This window comes from Pseudochaenichthys georgianus, chromosome 5 (assembly GCF_902827115.2).
Source record: "Pseudochaenichthys georgianus chromosome 5, fPseGeo1.2, whole genome shotgun sequence".
Classification (NCBI taxonomy): Eukaryota; Metazoa; Chordata; class Actinopteri; order Perciformes; family Channichthyidae; genus Pseudochaenichthys; species Pseudochaenichthys georgianus.
The window spans coordinates 12,318,506-12,337,132 of NC_047507.1; the positions used below are offsets into that span (position 1 = coordinate 12,318,506).

The following is an 18,627-nucleotide window of genomic DNA, read 5'->3' on the forward strand; positions in this document are numbered from 1 at the left end:
TATGCATTTTGAGATACTTTGAATAGTAGAACAATAACGGGTTGGAAAAAAAAAATAATAATGACAAGACAATTACATTTATTGACACACCATTTTGAGCACATTATGTTTTAGGCACAAGGCAATGAGTTATTCAGTCACATTTGTATTTTATATGCCTATGTATACTTGGGAATCAGTTATATATTATCACACAGAGCATCCAAAGTGATAGGCCTAAGTAAGTAGGTGATCAGGAAGTAGCTGCCATCATAATACCTGAACAGAGAGTCTTGTTTTCTTTCAAGATATAACTTAATAGTTTAAATGTATTAGTCATACAAATGAAGTCGCAACAATGTATTTACTTCCTCTTCCTTCTATGGAGCACATTTACTAAGAATAAATGTATGATTATGAATAAATGGTGACACGGCCTTTGGGTTCCCCTGACATCATCCTGTAGGCTATGTGCACCGGTTCAGTCAGGTTAGCCTTGAATGTGTACACATGAGTTTTCCCACTGGAGGGGCTGATGTTGTAGAAACTCAGCCTGTGGGTCTTGAAACTCAGTCTGATCTCTAGCTTACGTGATACAGTGGTCTTCTTCAGAGGCACGTTGTGGCCCTGCTCGAAGGCTGTCAGCAGGTTGTTGAACCACATCAGACACCAGGAGCTCCGGCTGCTTTCCAGAGCAGAGGGCAACCCGCTGCGTGCCAGCTTCCCACTGTAGCACACGCCGATGATCCACGGGGAACCTTCAAGCTCCACATCCCAGCAGTGTTCACCTTCATAGAAGCTCTGGGTGCTGAGGACCTGGAGGAAGTTAGTGAACCTCTGAGGAGAGGATGGGTAGGGCTGTTTGGCAACACTATAAGACACTGTCTTTAAGTCCTCTGAGAGGACAAAGTTGGGGTGGGCTGTTTCTGGGTCAAATGTCACCTCTGAGGGGTTAAGTGTGTTTCGAATGGAGCGCTGAATCTCTCCAAATCTTTCCCTTAGCTGAGAATTCATCTCTTCAAGCTTGGGACAGGCACGTGCAGAGTTGACCTTTGACTCAATGTAGTCTTCCTCTTCTCCCACAGGCTTCGCCAATAACTCCTCAATGTGCGGTTGTAGAGTCTGAAGCTCGTCACTAAATGCAGCCTCGTCATCCTCAGTCAGAAGGGACTCCGCTCTGAGCATCGCTTGCCTCAGCTGCTTTGTTATCTCAGAAGCTTGGCTGACTCGACTGCCTACACTGGCCTCACCTGGAGCGAGCTCATCTTCTATCAGCTGATGCACCTGTGCGCTGTATCCCTGTGATAAATATGTTATCTGCTCTAAGAGTCGGCTTGTTTTCTCTCTCAGCTGACCATTAGCAGTGCTCACCTCTAACTCCCGCTCCTTCTCCTTCCCCAGCACTGTTTCTGCCATCTCCAACTTGAGGCTCAACTCTGTGACTTGAGATGCCATTTTGAATTTAGGTTCATCCATTTCCATCTTGCCTTTGCTATGGCCTGTGGATCCAGACCCAATAGAAAAGCCATCATTTCCCTTTGACCCTGAACTCTCCTTGGTTGTTTTTGTGTTTGATTCTTCTTTAGCATGGTCGATGTCAGGAGGATTTGCAGGGGAGTTGACTTTCCCAGCAGTGGCTTTGTAGGACTCCATGATGCTGCACATTTTCAAGCTTTTCACAAGGGCTTTGGTTCCCTGATAGTCTGCCTGGCACTCAGGACAGCTGTGTTGGTGAATGCCTTCCCACATGGTCTGAAGGCAGGCAAAGCAGTAGATGTGACCACAGGGGAGAGAAACTGGATCAGAGAAGAGCTGCAGGCATATGGGGCAATTGAGCTCCAAAGTTATAGCTCCTGGATGATCCATTTTAGAAAGGTTTGCTTCAGGTTCACTCGCAGACATGACGGCAGAACCTGGAAAAACAGATAACTCAGGGTAAGACTTCCTAATAACAGTTTTTACCAAAAACTTTTATGTAATTGAACCTTCATTGCTTGTTAACGTTTTATAAGTTAACAAATCTGTGTAAATAGCACGGATGGGAAAGTAAGAACAAAAGCATATAATATCAGGGCATACATACCATTATTAGTTCCTTTCACTAAAACAATTATAAACACATTGTCAGTTTTACTTTTTGCATTGCATATTTTATAGCAAATCTTAACATTAATATTTAAATGGCCAAACACTCAATCTGTTCCAAAAACACGGGATTCAGTGTTATCCAGCAACATGTGTGGAAATGTTCTACAAGTATTTATTTTTAACTAAATGAGAACTTACTGGAAAATTCAGCATGCAACCCCACTGCCCCAACATGCACTGAAAATACTAAATGAATGCATAGTCATGCTTCTTTCTTGCAGGTCTAGCCGGAAAAACAGGGGAAGTAACCAACAAAACATGACACAGCACTCTAAGAAACCAAACTGTCCATGCATGCAAGATAAATACGTTTTTAAAAGTTAGTTACAAACCAAACTGTGGACAAGCTTGACCAAAGTTTCAACGAATGTTAACGTAGTCGCAGGAAAATATGTCCATTAGCCGGCTAAAATAGGCTACGTCTCAAATCTTTGTGCGTCGTTTGTTTATCTGTTGCTTAAGTTTCGATTTCCAGCGAGCAGTATTGCCCCACGCGGCCATATACCAAGTTTAGACTCCTTCACTTGAATTACACTAACTTTATCATAATGTTTATGCTGCTGCTATGTATAGATTTGATTTCAATATATTACTTCCTTGAAAAATAGTGAGCACTACGTTATTATGTGTCACTTAAAGCCAGTTATTTATAAAACAGACTGTCCGTCATTTAAGAAGAAATAATTAAGCAGTATTAAAGACAAATGTAGAAAAACACTCACCTTTTCACACAGCGCAGTCTTCTATCGACTTCCTGTTCAGGTAAGTACCCATAAAACGCACTGACGCACAGATCAGTAGTCAAACCGCCTTTCAGAAACATTGTGACACAATGGGGTAATCCATGCTGTGTAGTCAGCCTGACTTCATGCAAATTTGTATTTACCTACCCTTTGCCTCTAGATCTAATGACATGTCCTCCGAATTCAGCATTATGTTACAGTTTTTTCTTCTTCTATTGCAAGTAAGTCTACTAAAAGCTATTCAGTGATAGCAATTGGAAATGTACATGGGCCCTTTTGAAAAAAGAATACAATTAAATCATACTCAATGTAATTTTCAATCATGACCAAGAAACAGGTAGTGTTGCATTTACATTTTATTTATATATATTTGGTTTAAAATATTGATCTCCAATGCATCTCCACACAGTTTGACATTAAAATATATTTAGAATGAATAAATATAACGGTCATCCAACATAAGGCACTTTGCCAAGCTACAAACACCGCTGTTCCCCTCCAAGGTCCATTTACACTTCTCTGGAATACAAGTCTCAGTCTGACCCTCCTTCGCATTCATCTAGAGTACACACATTTCTGAAACTGGTAGTGCAGTCCGTGAAAAGAAGAAACTCATGTTGTAGTTTCACAATGATCAATGCTCAGATCATCTTGTTATTGCAATCCTCTGTTATTAAGGAAAACATAATCCTAGCGTCCCTCACCACAAACTACTCCACCATATTCACCTGCAGGCTGTGATTCCACAATTACCACAGAAAATAAAATCCAACTTCCCATCAAAAGCTCTCCTTAGAAAACACTATTGTGTTTGACAACAGAGTATTGTCAAAAGACCCTTACAAAAATACAAATAATTTAAAAACATTCTTATACCATATTAAACATGTTTAGAGTAAGTTTAGTGTAGAGCAGAAATGTGCAACAGTGTTAAATTCTGGAATGACTAGGATACTGGTATACACAATAACAAAAAACTGAAAAAGTCCAAAGGCACAAGTGTCCAGTTGTTTTCAGAGTTTCACATAAAAATAGCTTAATTGTGTGTTAACAGCCATCATCAGTGATAGAGCACTGAGATTAAGTACTGCATTATGTTTGGACACTTAGAAATGTTAAGTCCATGGACATTATAACTTAATTTGGCAATTCTTCTTTGAGAAAGACAGATTCAGTTTATTCTGTCTCATAATCAGGCACGACAGTTGGCAGTTCTGTCAAAGGCAATATTCAGACATGCTGGAAACAGGAGATAATATAGAGTTAATATGGTTGCTTTAAAACATATGTGTGTGTCTACAGTAGTGCATCCAAGTCCAGTTCTGGCAGAGGATCTCTCCAATAGGAGCAACTGCTGTACTCAGGACAGTCCAAAGCGGACGACGTGCTGCCCCCGATGGAGAGCATGGGGAAGAAATGTTCCACCAACTCACTGAGGTGGCTGTACCTGCAAAACACAAGAACACCCAACTGACTCAGAACTCCAGCAATTAGACATAAGCACATCTAAGATCAAACGTTTTGAAAATGTGCTGTTAAAGTGAAATGTTGTATAAGTGGCTTTCCCATTGACCGAGCATCTGAGAAAGAGTGCTGCATGTGTATAATGTTCATGCAATTAGGTTTTGCAAGTATGACTTCATTTTGTAGGCTAACCGCAAAATTAAAACTCACTGGTTCCCTCGACTAAAAGACGATGGTATTTTTTTTCATGACATTTTGTATCGTTGCTAAAAAATAAGTTCTTTGAGAAAAAAAAGTTTAGATTACTCTTTACAAAATTACACAACTTGTTATGATTTTTGAAGCAATTGTCAGAAGTAAAACTAAATGAACAGACTACACCCCTGTCGCATGGTTTCATGTAACCGCCAATGGGATGTTGTTTAATGGACACAAAATCCTCTATCGTCTCTTCTTGAGTAAACATTATTTTAAGTTTACAGATGTGCTTATTAACGAAATGTTCAAATGTCTTAAGCTGTTAAACACAGACCTTATTTCAGGCATCTAACCAAAACACATTAAAACCTAAATACATTGACTTTAAGATAAGGGAACTTGAAGTGAAAAACCGCATATTCATTTCTGGGTTTTAGGACTCATTTTCTGGTAAAATAATCATAAAGGAAATGAGTGCAGTCTACGTGTATACGTGTATACCGTGTATACGTGTATACGTATACGTGTAACTTCTCCGCCCATTCATTCAGTGACTTATCAGTGTTTGTGTTCTGTTGCACACTTACGAGGACTTATTGACTGTAGTCCTCTCCTGGATGAGCTCTCCTTTTGGGTTGACGGTGAATAACCTGGTGTCGGGCACCCCCACCTGCTTATAGGCAAACGCATCCTGACAAAAGAAAGGCAGCAAAAGAACAGTTACACACACATCAACTTCAGTGTAACTTTGAAGTATACCTGTGCACTAAAAAGATTGTTTGGCTATATTGGCACTAATCCCTGATCATAAATCATTAACCAGTGTTTACTCTATCTACAAAAGCAAACCCCAGACCCACACATCATGTCTACCTGCTGGAGTACATTACAGGATAAAACTATTTCAAACTAATGGGTGTGTGTTCTTTGCCTTTGTCCTAACTTGAATGGTTTCTTTATGTACACACAGTGTTGTGCCATGTTCTAAAACACTTTCAAATAGGCAACTAAGCTCCTAAATAACCTGATAAAAGATGTGTTGCTGAAAGTGGTGGCGTTACCAATTTATGCTCAAAGACTATATTTAGTATGATAAGGGAAAATGCTACACATGGGTTGTGATGGTCTATAGCAGGGGTGTCAAACTCAAGGCCCGGGGGCCAAATCCGGCCTGTGACTTCCCCACAAGAGCTTGCAAAGAATATAATATGTTTATTATACGGTTACATGCCGATTTACAGAAGCACATTGCCCATAAACTACATGTCCCACAATGCATCTCAAATTTGACTTTTTTCTTCAAAATGTCATTTCTTTTTGTTTGGCTTTTCTTTTTAAATCATTTTGTGACATTCTCACTGAAGAGACTTGCAATTATTTGCCATAGACTTCTGCTTTATATATATATATATATTTATGTATTTTTATATAGTCATATATATATATATAAAACTGGCCCTTTGAGTGCAACCATGATGCTTATGTGGCCCGAGATGACATTGAGTTTGACACCCCTGGTCTATAGTATCTGACAGTCTAACTTTGATATTTTGGGTTTAAATTAAATTCAGTGAAAAAATGTAAATAATACTATAAGTATGTGGACATAGCTTTGATATGCATGTTGTTATGAGTTCATAGAGACCACATACTTGATTTAGCTCTTTGTCGTTTATCTGAGATACAGACATTTTAAAATCATTCTATAATTAATATTTGGGAACATTGTATGTTTTTTCTTTAAAAACAATACTCTCATGTCCAAACAGTTTGACTGATTTTAAGAATTCTGCTAAGTCAAGCCCAGAGAACATGACTTACAAACAAAGGAAATGTAAACTTTCAGTATTTGGCACAAATGGGTAAGAGACATTCTGCAGCGCTGCTTACGTTCGTCCTGTTTCCGAAGGCTGCGTAGAAGGGCTGCCTCTGGGGGTTGAACAGGTCCCTGATGTCACCCAGACAGGCAATTTTAAACACCTCCGGCTTCTTCTCGATAACCTCTCTGCAAAGTAAGAGACAGACAGTTTAAAGTAAAAATGAACATCTGTTCAAGTGTTGTTTCCTAGCATACGTTAATGCATATTATACAGTGTAGTAACTGAGCAGAGTAGCATCTGTTTGGTGTAGAGAAGTGGCCACTAGAGGACAGCAGTACATTGGTTTTCAAACAAACACTTTTCTCAAACAGTGCAGAGCTGTGATACTTAACTCACAGATACAGTATGTCTTATCTGTTTTTAACGGTACAGTGTATTAGTAGGACGGTCCCTGTGAGGTAGTATTTGTTACCTGTGTAGTGCTGAGAAGAGACTGCTGGGGGCCAACAGCACGGGGCCCTGAGGAAGGACTATGCCTTGGTCATTGACCCACTGAAGGTAGTCCTTGGTGATGGCAGCCATACCTATGGCCCGCGCTGAACAGTACAGGAACTTATAGCCATTTCTGCAAGAACAGAAGCGACCATATTAGCATTTTAGTTTCATAAAAATAAGAAGTTTTCCACTTCTGCTTGTAAATGAGTTGACCTACAGCATTAAGCACGTTATTCAGAAATAAGTAATATATCGTGAATTGTGCAACATAAGATAAGAACCTTTAATACAATAAAAACAAATTCCCTTAACAGCTTGGCTAAATTCCCATATGAAACAGGAACAGGGAAACATCTGGCAATGCAGATTAGACACTCCGCTGCCAACAGCATGACATCAGAATTAAATCATCTGCATGAACACATTTGATCTGTTCTGCTTGTTATGTTGTAGCGAGTACTGTGTGTTAAAGTTCAGTTAGGGAAATTGACTAAAAGGAAAAACCTGTTAAAGACAATGACGCTTTTTAGAAAAAAAAGTAAACAGTCATTTCACATACTGGTGTATTTTGTGGTAGAGTTTTGCGATGCCTTTGTGTGTCCAGTCCTTTCCAAACTGAGGTAGAATATGACCCAGAGCATCAGACCTGCGGGAGAAAATCAGTAAAGATTACTATAGTGATATACATTTGGTATAAACGTATGTTCAAACATCGATCTACTGTGCATCTTTCATAATGAGCAGGAACTATTATTGCTCGGTGTGTATTGAGACATCTAAACTGCATAGTGTGTATAGAGAGGCAGTTGTTTTCACTTGGTGATAGTGCCATCTATATCTGAAATGATGACTCGATCGTCCCAGTTCCACAGGTAGATGGCAGCCTCACAGCGACAGGTGCCTTGGTACTGTGTGGTCACACTGAACACCACCTTGTTGGCCCCCTCGCGCAGGTTGAGGTGCTCCTGGTAATGAGAAAGGATCGAGTGAGTTCGGAGTACAGTATACAAAATGTTCATCCTATTCATAAATTAGATAGCAGTAAAAGTAAACCAAGTGTATGTGGGTGTATGAATTTGTGTCTCTTACTATCTGTTCAGAGGTCAGACGCAGTGATTTGCGGTAGATCTGTGTGATACTCTGAGTGGTATTAAGGGTTTCTGTTGATAGGCCGGCAGGAAGCATGGCTTTTCGCCCGAGGCCCGCCGCCTCATCGCTGTCGATGTCATCCAGTGTGCCTCTGGAGAAACAACAGACATCAAATCAACATTTATGGTTATATGTTTATATTTTCTCATCACAGCGCATTATTTTTATCTGAACAAAACCTACATGGCAATAAAGAAACATCTCAGAGAGTGTTGATACACTCTGGTGGCACAAAGGGGAACTACATGATGAGTTAGATCAAATCTTGTTGAGGTGACTTACTTTACTGTGGAAGAAACAGTTGCCAGTGGCTCCTCTTGTTCCTGCTTCGAGTCCTTTTGCTAAAAACAAAGGAAATTAAAATATAAGGTATATTCTAACAACAACAACAAGGTCAAGTGTCAATGGTCATTTAGACAAACAGACACTGAACTAAACCTTTAATGACTTTCATCTCTACCATATTCTTGGGTCTACGTGGACAGAACGTAAAACTAACTCTAGCTAAGTAGTGGAGATCACAGCATTTAGTTTTTGTATGTTCAACACTTTCAAACTATCACTCACTATCATGACTACATGTGTTAAGGCATGAAAGTACTTGAGAATGTACCTGGCTGTCGTCCATTTGTCTCCTCCTCCAGGAGAACCACCAGCGTCCAGACTTTTTGGGCATTTTGTCCTTCACCAGCTGCTCTATCGCACTCTGAATGACAAAGGCACGCAATCACACAAACAAAAAAGGCAATGATTATATACATGCTAAAGTCACATTCACCGGCTAACAATGATCTTATCTGACTTGGACTATAAACCTGTGAATCAATTACAAAATAACTTGGTTATAAGCTTGTATGAGATTTGTAATTATGTTTTACTAACATCATTAATATCTCAAAGGTTTTGTTTTTGATATCTTGATTTATTTTTCCTCCTATTTGATGTTTCCATTATGATTCTAATGTATTATGCTGATGACATTGCTTTTATTAAAGGAATGTGTATGTTTGCTGAGATATACATAGATATCTTGCTACATGATTGTATTAAGGTGATGTTACTGTCACCCATGGAGAGATGTATGTTATACGTGCAGTAGCCATTCTGCACACATTTTTGTACGTATGCGGGTTTATGTTGTATGTATGTTAAGTCTGAGTGTTTACAAAATAAAAACAGTACTAAAAACAAAAATATCTCTAGTGTGTGGAAACACTAAAATACCTTGGGTAGGCTTTTCTGGAACGTTGTCATTGACAAGACCATCGGAGCAGCAACGGCCCAGTTATAGTAGCTGTGGACCAATCATTGACATGACATGTTTAAAAAGGACTCCTAAAAAATACATACAGTGTAACAAATACATTTATAATGCCAATTGTATAAGTAAACAAACATCTAACTCCAGGGGGGTATACTACGAAGCAGGATTTTCGCTTAGCCGGCTAAATTCAGGGAAAACTCCGGCTTTCCGGTCCTACGAAGCTGGTTCTCTTTTTAGCAGGCTAGATCTCCATGGTAACTTATGCTTAGCGGCCAGGTTAGGTTGCAGGCTAAGAGCTCAACTCAGTGAAAGCACCGCCTGCTGACCAATCAGAGCTCAGTGTGCGGAGTTTAAAGTGATCAAGTCATATTACAGGAGAAAGGAAATACAGAAAAGCTGCCATTGCAGGAAAGACGGCCGGCAAAAATCACCGACTGTGAACGTGAAAATGAATAGAATATCACCTCCCATCTCCAGAGCAATCTGACTATTATAACATTAGCGTTAAGAAAGCACTTAAATAGCTGCCACAACATAAGTACACTGAGTGCAGACGTCGATGTGTCCCATTATCATTCATATCACATCATAATGTATCATATACCTCCTTATCTGATTCAGCTTCTTGAGCCGTATCTGGCCGTGCAACACTCAGTGTCACATACTGTATGCAGAAGTATTATTTTAAGCAACACATTAAGTTGACGAAACACTCTTGACAAATGTAATTAAAGTCAGATCGTGTTTTAGACGGGGCAGTGATATCATAAACCTGTTAATGTACGCATTCAAACACTTTTTCTGTTCCCAGCTGTATTCACCTTGCAGGTGCAGCTCTGTGGCTTTGATCCTGGATAAAGTGTTTAAGTCATGGATGTTTAAAGTTTAACTTCTTCATATTTGACTAGTATTAAAGTTCACTTTTCATTCAGGAAGTATGACGCTGCGCTGGAAGTACGCTTCTCCATGTTTGTGATTGGTCGAATGCTCCAGATACCACCCCTTTCATGTGAACGCGCACCTAACTAGATAGGGCACGGCTGGCTTGAGCGATCCACTTGATAACCAGCGTCGTAGGACAGTTTAGCGAGAGCGTGTATGTTTTGGATTAGGCCAACCGGCTAACTCAAACATATCCAGGTTAGGTTGAACCAGCTTCGTAGTATAGGCCCCAGATCTTACTTGGAGTTGATGCAGATCACAAGGTTTGGATCCTCAATGATTCCTGGATTGTTGGCAAAATCCAGGTAGGTCACCATGTGCTCCATGAACTTCTCTGAATTAAAGGAAAAATCGACATGTGTCAGATTAGACTTCCTGTCCCAGCACAGACTGCAGACAGACCAGCAGCATCCTTCACTCTGACTCACCTTTAGTGATTTGGCTGGTGTCTCCCACCTGTCCGCAGAGGGACATGCTGACGTCCATGTTGTAGGAGGTGGAGTCTGACAGGTACTCTGTCCCGCTGTCCATGGCCCCGCTGCCCACCGACTGAGGAGACTGGTTCCCCGAGCAGGAGCCCTGCTCCCCCCCGAGCTGAGACGCCCCCTCTGTCTCACTGCAAGGGACAACAGAAGACAATTTGTCAACACTTCATAGACAGCGCAGAACAGTCATTGGAGTTGTTTCAATAGAAATAAAACAATATGGACACTGTAAGAAATAAGGGTGTAAGAACATTTGAATAGACTTCAGTATTGGTTATTATGCTTTGTAATATTAATATAAATGATTACTTAAATAATCCTGCATTCACTTAATCTTTTACTGATATCGGCACATTTTAATAAATGTCTTCTGATTGCATAATAAAAGATCTATGAAGTTTCAGGGACTGCGATGAATTGAAATCAAGGTCCCATACTTAAGATTGCTTAAAATGCAGTGTTACTTAATTTTACCATCATACTATTTGTGAAGAAGTCTTATGTGTTTACCTCTTGGGGAAGTAGAGTGCAGCCACCTGGGGTTCCAACTTGGTCAGATCATCCAAGTAAATACCTGTTGGTCCGAGATGGTGATTACGTTTACCTGAAACAAAATGACAAATCAATCCATGAGGAGAGCTCAAATGAAGGAAATTGTTTTACCACAAGGTCTGAAGTTAGACACACCTATAACATAATGTATTAACATAAATAAGAGAGTTTAATACAATCTGTCACCTTTCTTCTTGTCCTCCACTTTGGATGATGCCTCGGAAGGGTCGGCTAATCCCTCGGTTATGTTTGTCAGGGAGCCTCCTGCTGGCCCTTCAGTCCCTGCAGCGTCCTCCTCCCCCCCCTCAGCGCAGGGGTCTATCCCGCTGTCCCCCTCGCTGTTGGGGGCACTGCCGGTGGAACCCTGCTCACTTTGCTCCGATAAGGCACCCTGCTGTGGCGGATTTGATACCTCTGTGCTACTTGGACTTGTTGATGTGACTGTGCAGTCGTCGCTCTCTTTAATGAGTTGTATTTGTGTGTCGTTTGGTTTGGTCACACCATCAGTGCTGGTGTGCTCAACACTGATGGTGATTTCTTTGCTAGCAGGAGAATCTGTGCCATTAGTTTCATTATCTAAACATGAAGGTGAGTGTCTGTTCTCCTCTTCCTCTAATGTGGCCCCTATCGCCTGTGCTGAGTCCACATTAGTCTGTGCTGATTCAGAGAGGGATGGAGTGGGGGTGGAATGGGCCATGTGAGAGTTATAAAAAGGTGGGGTCTGCATAGTGTGGTTACTAAGGTCTAGGGATTGAGTCCTGGGCTGTGGTCGGACCACTGTGACACTGTCCACCCTGCCGCAGCTGATCACAGGCTCACAGCTCATGTCAAACGAGTCCTGTGTTTCAATGGTGCGGAAATGAGAACTGCCAGAAGGGGAGATGTGCTGTAACTCCACTGGTGTCCGCTCAGATTGACACAGCTGTGAGGGGGAGGGCAGAAAAGAGCAATTTGAGACAGTGTGTCAGCATGATAATCTCAAATTGACAGCATAACATCTAGATATGTGTGTGTGTGTGTGTGTGTGTGTGTGTGTGTGTGTGTGTGTGTGTGTGTGTGTGTGTGTGTGTGTGTGTGTGTGTGTGTGTGTGTGTGTGTGTGTGTGTGTGTGTGTGTGTGTGTGTGTGTGTGTGTGTGTGTGTGTGTGTGTGTGTGTGTGTGTGTGTGTGTGTGTGTGTGTGTGTGTGTGTGTGTGTGTGTGTGTGTGTGTGTGTGTGTGTGTGTGTGTGTGTGTGGCCTAGCATTACTATAATCTGTTTACACAGTCACGTGTGGGGACTCGCCTCCCTTATGGGGACACAATGGGGAATCATTAATTTTAGGGTGAAGACTTGGTTAGGTTTAGGATTAGGGTAAGGGTAAGGTTAAGGGTAAGGGTTAGGGTTAGGGTTAGGCATGTGTTGGTTATGGTTAAGGTTAGGATAAGTCTCCAGGAAATGCATGTAAGTCAATGTAATGTCCCCTGAAGTGATGTATACATGGTATGTGCGCGTGTGTGCGCGTGTGTGTGTGTGTGTGTGTGTGTGTGTGTGTGTGTGTGTGTGTGTGTGTGTGTGTGTGTGTGTGTGTGTGTGTATATATACCATGGGAAAACCTCCCCAGTTCCACTGCATCTGAGGCCCAGACGACTCCTTGGGTTTAACTAAAAGCTCGGAGTCGCTCTTAGGAGATGATGAGCGGCTGTAGAACACATTGCTGTAAAAGAGAATAGAGAAAAAGAAACCATTGCTGAAAGTGAATAAACAGTATGACGTTATCTCCATCATCTTACACTGACTCAACAGCTGTGCGGCTGCTCAATGCAAACAAGTAAATACATGAATGAATCCGTTCCTTGCTCACCTTTCTGGGGGTGACTGCTCTCCATCTGAGTGTGGATGAGTGTCTCTTGTCTGTGTGGCCCCCAGATCCTCATTTGGCTCCTCAGACAGCGAGTAATATACTGACTTACTATAACACACACACATGAAAGAAGATATTTTTCACTACTGTGTCAACTTTCAAGGTGTCAACATTGAGCAACATGACATGAATGTATTGACATTACAGTATGTAAATATCAGCTGCTTTCTATAGGAGCTGTACTCCACACAGAACTTAAGGCACCAAAATACTAAAATACTATGCCGTCTTTGCAAAAATGAAAAAATTATAGGTAAGAAAAAAGGGGCGGAAAAGATTTTAAGAGTATATTGGTAATGCAGTATCGAGATTCTGTCGATGAAGCTTTTTCCTCTTTAAAAAAAAATCACTGACCTGATTTGCAATGGTGTGAGGGGCTCGTCTGCAGCAGGGCTTTCCCCCCCGGTCGGGTCACTTTCTCTCTCCCACTCCTTCTCCCTTTCTCTCTCCTCTGATGAGGAGCTGGCCTCTTCTCTCAGGTGAGTATCAGACCGGATGCGTTTGCGACGGCGCTTCTTCCTGCGGGCACCAGACCCGGTGATATAGGCTCCCTCGGGGGTCTCCTCCATGTCCTCAGGGCCCTCAAGGGGAATTGGGGAGGTGCACAGATGGGCTGGGACTTGGGACTGATGAGGATAAAAAAAAAAAGAGTCAAAGATAACAGACTGATGCAATGTTGCCAAAGATTTGAGACATGGTCATCGAATGTCATCATACCTCCTCGTTTTCATTTTCCTCCACAAAAAAAGCTTCTCCGTTGTCGCCCAACTTCATGTGCAGGTTAACTGATTCTCCGTTGATCTCAATGTCCACCTGAAGACACAGTGATGCATGCCAATATGTCAAAGAATTCCCAGTAGCAGAGAGCTTTATATATCATATTCTATTTACATGTATATAGACTTCTTGCACTATTTTCATTGCCATTTCTACAGTAGCTTATGTGCATATGACAATAAAACCTTTGATTCTTGAATCTTTGAGCTATGACGGCAGTGGCAGTGAACGTAATTAAGACACTTACAATTTTCTCCTTGGAGCGCAGCACACCCAGTTTGCCGAAGCGGACGTGAAAGGGGGAACACTGGAAGGATCCATCAGGCTGTCGCACCACAATGACATCGATCCCCCCGGTCAGAGTGGCGGGGTTCAGGCCGTGGTACAGCTCCTTCACCGTCACAAACACCGTCTCCGCAAACTGGCCCACAATATTCATGGTTTGGGACTGGAAACACACACAAACAGGAAGTGAGAACAGTTGAGGAACAAAAAGTGTCTTCGTTCAGTGTGTTCAGCCATCTGCAGTTTCATCCTTCACTTTTTCTTACATTGCCAGCAAGCAACAGTGTCATTTGTTTAGAGTAAGCTGCTTTCCTGGGATTATAACTTCTCATTCCAAAGGTCTGACAATTAGCCAATACCTAAAGCAGGTGACAGTAACTGTTAACATACTTAGTCATTTCAAACCTTAGTCATTTCAAACCTTTCCACCAAGTTGCTCCAACAGAAGAATGTCCCTTGAATGATTGCGAGAGGTGTTTGTAATAATTCGGCTAAACAATGTTGACCTTTAGAACCAGATCTTGATGGTGACAAATAGGTTAAAGTTTAACAGCTCAGAGAGAAGATGAGGTCTATCAAAGACACTTATCTACAGGTCACTTTAAGATAACGGGAACTACTGTAGTCATTATCTTAACCTGGAGTGATATGTGAAAAGTTTCATAAACTGGAGTTCTGATTCAATGTACATGAAGACATCACTCATTAAGCCACACGTACACGTCGTCACACGAATACGAGACAAGAGGACTTACATTCTGGCTCATTTTCAAAGTTAGCTCATCAAAAAAAAGCGAAAACTCAATTCCTTCCATTATCTACCCTTTTTGCCTCAACAGGCCTGGGGCCTCATTTTTAAAGGGATATACGCTCAAAAAAATGGCGTACGCCAGTTTCTACGCAATGTTTGCGATTTATAAAATACTAACTTGACGGGAAAATGTGCGGTCCTCCACGCAAACTCTAACCCATGCGTACGCACTAAGCACAAACACGGGAGAGACGAGAAACTGCGACACCGTTGGCAGAAGGAAGAATGGAGAAATATGTGGAAATAATACCATAAATAAAATGTTACCTCTCATTTATCATATATGAAGAATTCATGTTCAAACATTGATTAAAGCCAATCTTAAAATGATTAAACAAACGCCTGTTTGAGACTCCTCAGTGCACACAAAAACATAACTTGGAGAAATAAATAAATACGGATATGTTATTTAAAACCACCTCGAAAATGTTGTGTTAATGTTATGAAATGTTTTCTCATAAATGATGCGGTAAGCAGGAGGACAGAATTACGTCTAAACTGACGCCGTTTTGCATTTCTATAGAGGCTTTGCAACTCAAGAAGTCAAACATGCCAAAGGCTACTGAAAGCATCCCATGTGGCATAGTTTGGCCCTGCGTCAACATTGAAGGAGCGTCAAAGTGTCTTCATGTTGGATTTAGAAACAGATATTTACCTCAAGGAGCTCCTGTCATATCTAGATAGTGCTTCTTTAACGATATAACAGAGTGTTATTACCTGGTAGTAATTGGAGTTCTGAAAACATAGAGAGTGACGCACACCAACACAATGAATCACCCCTGCTGAGTCACATCTGTCAGAAGTCTACATTACACATCTGACGTCGTCTTACCCACAGTGAAGGATGCAGATGTCCCCTCTCAACCAGGCTGCGTTTCCTTGACCTCCTTTCTGCCATACGACACCGCTACAAAGACTTTTCCCACCACTGGAACTCAGGAACAGTCTCAAGAAACTGTACCTCCATTCCCACCTGAGAAACCTGTCCCCTCCATTCCCAAGAAAGCTGAGGCTGCCTCAAAAGACTACGGCCACTTCACCCATCTGTCTGTAGATGTCAGGCTACATTTTGTTAGATGTAGCTACAAACGTTTTTGCAGACGAGCTGCTAAGCTATATAGGACTCCTTCGATCAGTGGTCATTTGAGATGACAGCGCTCTAGTTCTTTGTGCTTTAAGCTCGGGACGTAAAATATAGCTATGAGAGAGTCCTGGTATATTCAGTCACCCGCCAATGCTTCCTCTATCCCACACAATTTCACAAGCACATTCACACCATCCTGTCATACCGAATTCATACTTCCCCACTTGCACTGCACATGACAGCCAGACCAGCAGTTTCTGAAAGGCTCGGATAGGCTATTCAAAACACGCTTGGCATGAACACACACAAACTGATCGGCCACACAGTTTCTGGGCTTGACAACAGCTCTCTGGGCCATCAAACATGGAGGGACTCTCCGGCAGTCATGCTATACCAAAACTGGAAAATCCTTCATAGGCCAAGGCAATTCAGGAGGAAGTCAAGCAAATATGTTGCAATTTGTGATGGAGACCATGGAAGAGGACATGACAGAAAGGTAGGCTTGAATTGGAAAACAATGTGTGACAAAAAGTGATTAGTTGAAATTGCTGTAAGCCTTGCTGTGCAGGTAAAAAAATGAAATAAAACGGCCTTAATGTGACAGACATAACAACACTAATGTGAAAAAAGGGTTGACTTCTAATGAGAATAACCTCTTTCTGTGCCTATTCAGGCTTCTGTATCTGTATTGGATTTGAAACTGCCATGTCAGCTGTTTTAAGAAAGTTAGAAGAACAATAGCCCGCAGCAAACAATGGCATTGAGACACGACTAAATGTAGGGCAGCAGACAGATGACAGGAGGGGGAGAGGAGGGGGTTCATAACTGATGTACAAGTAAGAAATATTTCCATCAACATGCTATTACTTAAGTATTCAACATATTCCTCTACTTATCCCTCATGTGTAAATTGGCTAATGATGTTGACAGAGCTGTAATCCACCATTGTTTTCATTATTTATTTGTGTAGATTCTTAAAATGTGTTGTTAACTAAGTTTTGTCTATAAAATGTCAAAACAAAGATTCAAAAGCCCAATGTGAAATGTTTAAATGTTGACATTAATGACATACATAAGACAAATAAGTACACAACCATAGCTAGAAATGAGTAGCAGTTATTTCAGGAAACTCAGTGAGATACATGGCATTGAAGTACTGTGACCTCAAATGAATATAAGTTGGCACATTTACAAAAAAGTATGTCTACATTAAAGTGATTATAGCGCCGTATAATTGCAGAGTGTTTATATTGCACATTGCAGGTTTATTGCAAAGGATGGCAACATTCTTTATTGTGTCTAAATAGTTGTTGTGATTAACAAACTTCCAAATGTGCCTTAGGTTGACCAGTTTCCTATTGTTAAGAAACACACACATGTCAAGAGAGGCTCCTTTGTTTTACTGACCTTTGCCTTCAACAAGAAACAGACACACAGGGGATTTGTAACTTCATTGCAATGTGTTCAGCAAATATGTCACAATCTCCTAACTACTTAAAAAAAAAAACTCAAAAAGTCTAATTTAATTATATGTATTCCCATCACTGGCACCACTGAGAAACTCATTTTATAATATACTTTGTTTGCATGACTTAAAAACGAATGTGTTGCTATACAATACATAAAGCTAAAACAACACTACAAGAAAATATATTTTTTTAATGGAACATTATTTATCGTCCATCACTTTCCATATAAATCCTGTATACATCTACACATCAACATACATGATCATAAAGTAAATGTACTGTATATCCATTGAGTACAAAGTTTACAACAATCAGAAACGTGTATAGACGATATATTTGTAATCGTGTGATTTATTCTGAGAATTTGTATAGCCTACTCCTATTTGTTTCCACATACTTCTGTACATAATGTACATGTCTGTTCTGAACATGTATTTGTTCAGCGGGGTTGTCCTGGTTCCTAGATGTGATGTGTATAATTGAGTAAAAGCAATGCCTAAAGTCTAATTCCTGGCATCTGTTCACATACATGTCGAATAAAGCTAATTCTGGAACCGAAACAACTTCCGCAACAGCTTTACGTGTCACCATATGACACAATACACTGTTAGCTTCTTACACTCCCAACACTAGCAAATAGACACATGTACTCTACTTTTATTGTTAATTAAAATGTCTTAAAACTGCAGAAATGTGCCCTTTATGACGCAGCTAAAGCCACGTAATCACCGTTCAGAACTTCATTATAATTTGCTTTGTTTTACAGGGAAGTCTGTCAGTGGCGAAACATTACAACTTCTCTTTAAACGACGTGTAAGTTATAGCAAGTAAAACTCATCTTAAGAAAGGCACATTATTCTGTTTAGTTAACTTATATCAAGACTGCTAAATATGTTACAGACGCTATATTGTTCCTACGTGCATGCTGAGAGAGTGTAGAGCGTAGTTTACCTTTGGGGTCGCTTTTCAGATTAGGAAAATAACAGCCATCCTGGTTATGGCTAGAAAGGATCCGTCTTGTGTAAAACTCTCGCGAGAGTTTGCAAGTCACGTGACTGAA

At 40.9% G+C, this 18,627-nt stretch overlaps 2 protein-coding genes across 6 annotated transcripts; both read right to left on the reverse strand.

Annotated features, from left to right (window-relative positions):
- Positions 1-55: 55 nt before the first annotated feature.
- On the reverse strand, positions 56-2,973 carry trim107 (tripartite motif containing 107). 3 transcript variants are annotated; one of them, XM_034082940.2, is made up of 2 exons: positions 2,850-2,973; positions 56-1,892 (listed from the first exon to the last, which is right to left on the reverse strand). In XM_034082940.2, the coding sequence occupies exon 2, from the start codon at positions 1,879-1,881 to the stop codon at positions 394-396; it is 1,488 nt and encodes a 495-aa protein (XP_033938831.1). In that variant the 5' UTR covers positions 1,882-1,892; positions 2,850-2,973; the 3' UTR covers positions 56-393. The 3 variants fall into 3 exon arrangements, with proteins under 3 accessions (XP_033938831.1, XP_033938833.1, XP_033938834.1); XM_034082942.2 differs by lacking the exon at positions 2,850-2,973 and adding an exon at positions 2,460-2,555; XM_034082943.2 differs by lacking the exon at positions 2,850-2,973 and adding an exon at positions 2,266-2,399.
- Positions 2,974-3,208: 235 nt separating this feature from the next.
- Positions 3,209-18,601, reverse strand: LOC117446921 (phosphatidate phosphatase LPIN2). Of its 3 annotated transcripts, none has more exons than XM_034083439.2 (20): positions 18,519-18,601; positions 14,166-14,366; positions 13,859-13,954; positions 13,496-13,767; positions 13,082-13,189; positions 12,823-12,934; positions 11,426-12,161; positions 11,198-11,291; positions 10,631-10,818; positions 10,443-10,536; positions 9,221-9,290; positions 8,610-8,702; positions 8,279-8,337; positions 7,937-8,087; positions 7,664-7,812; positions 7,407-7,493; positions 6,825-6,977; positions 6,423-6,537; positions 5,120-5,223; positions 3,209-4,317 (listed from the first exon to the last, which is right to left on the reverse strand). In XM_034083439.2, exons 2-20 carry the CDS (start codon positions 14,355-14,357, stop codon positions 4,167-4,169), a joined length of 3,024 nt encoding a protein of 1,007 aa, XP_033939330.1. In that variant the 5' UTR covers positions 14,358-14,366; positions 18,519-18,601; the 3' UTR covers positions 3,209-4,166. The 3 variants fall into 3 exon arrangements, with proteins under 3 accessions (XP_033939330.1, XP_033939331.1, XP_033939329.1); XM_034083440.2 differs by lacking the exon at positions 18,519-18,601 and adding an exon at positions 15,851-16,215; XM_034083438.2 differs by lacking the exon at positions 18,519-18,601 and adding an exon at positions 15,847-16,215.
- Between the last annotated feature and the right edge of the window lie 26 nt (positions 18,602-18,627).

Coding starts and splice junctions, on each gene's coding strand:
- trim107 (XM_034082940.2), bottom strand. CDS start 1,881: ATGTCTGCGAGTGAACCTGAAGCAAACCTTTCTAAAATGGATCATCCA.
- LOC117446921 (XM_034083438.2), bottom strand. CDS start 15,912: ATGGCAGAAAGGAGGTCAAGGAAACGCAGCCTGGTTGAGAGGGGACAT. Junction 13,190..13,495: donor CTCACACCATTGCAAATCAG/GTCAGTGATTTT, acceptor TGTGTGTTATAG/TAAGTCAGTATATTACTCGC. Junction 4,318..5,119: donor ACTACAGTCAATAAGTCCTC/GTAAGTGTGCAA, acceptor TGTGTTTTGCAG/GTACAGCCACCTCAGTGAGT.